The 6,141-nt window shown below is 37.7% G+C and overlaps 1 protein-coding gene across 1 annotated transcript; it reads left to right on the plus strand.

Moving 5' to 3' along the window:
• The first annotated feature begins 2,102 nt into the window (after nt 1-2,102).
• Nucleotides 2,103-3,573, plus strand: LOC145633998 (uncharacterized). The gene is made up of 2 exons (XM_081685551.1): nt 2,103-2,721; nt 3,176-3,573. The coding sequence occupies exons 1-2, from the start codon at nt 2,103-2,105 to the stop codon at nt 3,571-3,573; spliced, it is 1,017 nt and encodes a 338-aa protein (XP_081541677.1).
• Nucleotides 3,574-6,141: the final 2,568 nt, after the last annotated feature.

Genomic DNA, 6,141 nt, shown 5'->3' on the forward strand with positions numbered 1-6,141 from the left:
GAAAGAGAGGGGAGGGAAAAATGGTGAGTTTTCCTTCCAATTCTCTCCATTGTTGGAGGGATTAATTTTCTACAATTTAATCCTTCCATTTCTCTCCCCTCCATTTCTCTCCCCTCCAATTCTCTTCCTTCCACATTTGCTATCCAAATGAAAGATACTACATCTCTCCATTTCTCTTCCCTTCCTTTCCCTCCATTTCCTTCTATCCAAACATACCGTTAATTTCCTAATACTGTTAATTTAGTTCACGAAGTTTGGTTGTGCGATCAAGTAGTTTGATCTACAAGGTAATCACACGAAACTTTGGACATGTTTGATATTTCATATTATTATGTGTGATATGATTTATTATTTGCACTTTATATTATTATTGTGTGTAAATTTTATAATTGTAATTCGTGTGATCAAGTTCGTATATGTATATGATTGATTATTGGTATTATATGATTTGATTCAGGGGCGGAATTAGGGGGAAGCCTGGGTGGGCCATGGCCACCCCCTTGGCCCAAAAAAGTAGTACTGAAGCCCAAATTATAAAATTAATAAAAAAAATAAAAAGAAAAAAGAAAAAAAGCTCATGCATGAAGTTAGGCGGCTGACAGAAATATGAAAGAATCTTTGAATTCTTTTTCCTATAAAATATAGGAAACTAAAAGTACTTGTGCTTCTATATATATATATATATATATATATATATATAGGCTTTATAGGGGTTAGGCTGACAATTTCTAAAGTATATTTTTTTTTATTTTTACCTTTTTACCAAATTAAATTAACAATTGTACGGAGTACCTTCAAGCTTCACCCTTCAAAAAAAAAAAAAAAAAAAAAAAAAAAAAAAAAAGTACCTTCAAGCTTCAACCAGTGGCCTATTTCAGGTTCGTCTTTTCTGACTTTTTTTTTTCTTTGTTGTAATTTCATTATTTTTTAAAATATGTATTTGGGTTATATAATCAAATTAAGTGAGTTAAATTAGATTATAAATTGTATTACTTTGTATAATGTAATTTAATTAGCTGAATATAATCGCATAATTTTATCATAAATTACTATTGTAACTCAACGATATTGTGCATTATTTAGAGTGTAATTGATCAAAATAATATTATTTTTTTCTAGGTTGAAATATGAAGAAAAAAACAATTGACTCTTATTTTTCAAAAGCAAAATCTCCTTCCGAATTGAACATTGAAGACCCATCCCCTAATGTGACTGTTGAAACGAATGTTGATGTAAAAACCGAGAATTTTACCCATAATGAACAATCAACAAATGCATTTGCAGCTCAACCTACATTTAATATTGGAAATACAGTTTTGATGTGTGATCCGGCTCTGCATAAGTCAATTAATAGTTACCTTTCAAAGGAGCAGGAAGATATTGTCAATGCATATATACATTACGGGCCTTATCAATTTCACTTAGATCAATACCCTTCAGGTTCGATAGATCACCCACGTCGATTCCAAACTAATTGGTTTAAGAAATTTCCTCGGCTAGAGTATTCTCCTACAACGGATGCAGCTTATTGTTTTCCATGTTTCCTTTTTCCAAAGGACCCATTAGGAAAATCCGAATCAAATGTTTTCACAGTAAAAGGATTCAGAAATTGGAAAAAGGTTGGGGGTAATGATTGTTCTTTGTTATCTCATATGGGGAAAGATACCAATTCAGCTCATGGATATTCAACAATATGTTGGTAAAATTTGAAGAAAACTGAAGGTCACATTAATCAAGCATTCAAAAAGCCTAATCCACAATTAATTAAAGATAATCGTTTAAGAATAAAAACTTCAATTAAAGTAGTGCGATGGCTTACATTTCAAAATTGTGCATTTAGAGGACATGATGAAAGTGCAAAGTCGAAAAATCAAGGTAACTTTCTTGAGATGTTAAAACTTTTAGCATCATATAATAAAGATGTATGTAATGTTGTGATGGACAATGCCCCAAGAAATGCTAAATATGCATCTCCTGCAATTCAGAAAGTGATTCTACAGGTATTTGCAAACAAAGTGCAAAACTAAATCCGTGAGGAAATTGGTGATTCAAAAGTTTATATTATTGTTGACGAATCTCGAGACATATCTAAAAGAGAACAAATGGCTATTGTTTTAAGGTTTTTTGATAGATATGGTCATTTACGAGAGCGGTTTTTTGAGCTAGTACATGTCAAAGATACAACCTCCAAGAGTCTTAAAGAAGAAATTTCTGTGGTTTTATCTAACCATGAGTTGAGCATTCAAAATCTTAGAGGGCAAGGCTATGATGGTGCTAGTAATATGAGAGGAGGATGGAATTGTTTAAAGGCTTTGTTCATGGAAGAATGTCACTATGCTTATTATGTACATTGTCTAGCACATCAATTACAATTAGCTCTTATTGCTGCAGCAAGGGAAGTAGCCGAGGTTCATGATTTTTACAAAGATTCAATTTTTATTGTTAACACTGTTAGCTCTTCTTCTAAGCGTCATAATGAGTTACAAGCTAGCCAAATAGCTGAATTGGAGAATTTAATTGAGATTGAGGAGGTTGAAACAAGGAAAGGATTGAATCAAATTAGCACGTTGCAATGTCCTGGGGATACTAGATGGAGCTCTCATTATAAGTCGATTTATAGTCTATTAAAATTGTACAATTCTACTCGCTTAGTCCTTGAAAAAATAGCCATTGATCGTCAGGTATCATATTCTCAACGTGGGGATGCTAATTCTGCTTTTGGTATCATTTGATTTCGTATTTATTTTACACCTTATAGAAGATCTTATGTGATATATAGATGGTCTTTGTCGAGCTTTGCATCATAAATCACAAGACATTTTAAATTCTATGTATTTAGTTGTTGGTATAAAATCCTTGATTCAAAATTTTAGAGATAACAGTTGGGAATCCCTTTTACAAAAAGTACAATCATTTTGCCTTAAACATGATAATCAAACACTGGATATGCAGGTTGCTTAATCTGATATAATTCGATCTCGACGCAACAAAGACACCATAACAGTGGAGCATCATTATCGGGTGGATGTGTTTATTACAGCTGTAGATCAGTAATTGCAAGAGCTAAATAGTCGCTTTAGTGAACGAATAACAGAGCTACTGACTTTAAGTGAATCTTTAAGTCCTATTGATGGATATAAACACTTTAATAAGGAAAATATTTGTCTCCTTGCAGAGAAATACTACCCCAGGGATTTTTCAGAGTATGAAAAATCACATTTGAAGTATCAACGATTTTATAGTGATGTTCCTAAGCACCTGTACATGAAGGACTTGAGTACCATTACTAATTTATGTAGAAGTTTGGTGGAGAGTAGGAAATCAGTTACTTATCCATTAGTTGATAGATTGATTAGGCTTATTTTGACCCTTCCGGTTAGCACACCAACAACAGAAAGAGCTTTCTCGGCAATGAAAATTGTGAAAACTAGCCTTCGAAATAAGATGGAAGATGACTTTGTTTCTGATTACTTGCTAGTGTATATTGAGAAGGAGATTGCTGTAAAATTTGAAATAAAGTCAACTATAGATGACTTTTATTCTATGAAACCTAGGAGAGCTCGTGTTAAGTGATTAGTATTTTTTTTAATACTTCAAATTTGTATAGACCTTTTTATTTTAATGGTTTGTGTTGAATTTTTTTACCCAATTACATATGCATTTATGACTTTTTGAGGTATGTTTTTTAGGTTATCGATTAGGTCGGCCACCCCTTTGGAATTTTTCTAGGTACACCACTGATTTGATTAGATATGAGTATCGTATTACTTTTATTGTTTATTATTGATTATGTTTTATTCTTGGGTTCTAATGTTGTAGTTATAGGGAGTATTGTTTTATCGAGGTTTTAGGGTTGTTAATGCAGAGTATTATTTTTGGGTTGTGAGTTAATTATTTTTAGGTGCTAGTATTATTTTCCTTAAGAGTTGAGATGTTTTTGAATCGAATTATTATATTATTTGGGAACTTGTGCCATTGTGGAGTTATTACTATTAAATTGTGAATTATTATTTGATCAAGTATGAGATCAAAAGGTTGAGATTATTATTTTGTTCTTGGTTTGAGGCTCGGCGTTATATACCTTAGTCCTTGGCATGTTGGTAATGAGATAATGATCATGAGTTAAGAATGAGGTACTATTTTGGGGTTTTTTGTACGTACCCGAGTGGAGGGCGTGAACATCCCGCGGGAGACAGATCCGCAATGCAACACTCAAACGGCCTGATCACCTGCAAAACAACGGACCCCGGGGGGCCAGAGGTCCGCCTCCGACGATTAAGTCAGTGACCGAAATAATGTATTTTAGAGAGAGAAAGTAGAGAGAAGGGAGAGTAATTTTGGAGGGCATTGCCCTTGGAGAGAGAATTGGATCCCCTGAAACTGATGTAATGATCAGTATTTATTGAGCATTGGGATATGTGCCTCTTAGGTTATTTAACCTAAGTAGATTGGCTTCCCACCGTTATACGGTTTCTAGGGTTGTGGGCTTAAAGCTCATGTTCACCCTTCTATCATTGAGTGACACATGTCATGCTCTGATTGGCTCATTGAGCGCTGAGCTTGCGGACACATGTTGAGGTGGAATTGGTCACATATAGGGGGTATTTTTACCCCCAAACATTAGCCCCTCGGAAGGGGTGATTTCTTTTTCAAGAGGAATTACTCCTTTCGAAATCAAGGCTTTATTTTCCGCTTGTTCAAAAGCTCTATGGGCGGCATATGTCTAGTTCAATAAATGAGAGATTTGATTAATTTGGAAAATTTGATACCTTAAATGGTATGATATTTTCTAAGTTAATCAATCATAATAATGATTGCCACCTGAACTAGACAGATGACGACTTTTATTTCTTTTAGCCCCACTATGGTGGTCATATGACCTTTGGGTGACTTAGAATATTTTTGAGATGTTTGACATCCCATAAGGCAGGTGGCAAATGGCCGCCTAACTCTTCATAGGACAGGAGGCAAATTGCCGCCTGGGGGCAGGAGGCAAATAGCCACATGACTCTTCATAGGGTAGGAGGAAAATGGCCGCCTAGGGGTAGGAGGCAAATGGTCGCCTGGGGGCAGGAGGAAAATGGCCGCCTGGCTCTTCAGGATAGGAGGCAAATGGCCGCCTGGGGCAGGAGGCAAATGGCCGCCTGACTCTTCATAGGACAGGAGGCAAATGGCCGCCTGGGGGCAGGAGGCAAATGGCCGCCTGGCTCTTTAGGACAGGAGGCAAATGGCCACCTAACTCTTCATAGGGCAGGAGGCAAATGGCCGCCTGGGGGCAGCAGGCAAATTGCCGCCTGACTCTTCAGGACAGGAGGCAAATGGAGGCAAATGGCCGCCTGGGGGGCTGGAGGCAAATGGCCGCCTAGCTCTTCATAGGATAGGAGGCAAATGGCCGCCTGGCTCTTCATAGGACAGGAGGCAAATGGCCGCCTGGGGGCAGGAGGCAAATGGCCGCCTGGGGGCAGGAGGCAAATGCCCACCTGGCTCTTCAGGACAGGAGGCAAACGGCCGCCTGGGTCTGGAGGCAAATGGCCGCCTAGGGTGTTAGTAATCCAATTATACTTTCAATGTCATTCTACCCCATTGGGAGGACTTGTATAGTTTCGGAAGGTAATCTAGGTTAGAATTTCAGTCGGTCACCGGCTGATGTCTTTTGGACATCCGATTCCCGAAGACTTGGTCATTCTTTAGATTACCCAGGTCAGGCGGCTATGAGTTGACCAATGAGGTCGTTCAATTTTTGCCGCCTGCATGCGTACGTAAAGCAAACGATAGAGTGCTTTCTGCGATGATTGCAGCCGGAGGGGTGTCTCCATACGCCATATTTCACATTGGAGCAGACGAATTTACAAAAATGTATAACCATCCAGCCATTGGCCTCATGTCTTTTTCAAGACGGTTTTATAGCCATTGCACAACTCTTTTTTCCCCAATGGGAGAGTCTGTGCAATTTTGGAATGAAAAGCCTAAGTAAGAACTTCGGTCGGTCACCGACTGATGTCTTAGGACATCCGGTGTTCCGAAAACTTAGTCGTTCTTTAGACTGTTCTGGTCAGACGGCTATGAGCTGACCAATTTGGTCGTTCAATCTTTGCCGTCTGCATAGGTACGTAGAGCAAGCAGGTAGGCTGCTCTCTGCAA

Source organism: Chenopodium album, chromosome 1 (genome assembly GCF_948465745.1).
Source record: "Chenopodium album chromosome 1, dcCheAlbu1.1, whole genome shotgun sequence".
NCBI lineage: Eukaryota > Viridiplantae > Streptophyta > Magnoliopsida > Caryophyllales > Amaranthaceae > Chenopodium > Chenopodium album.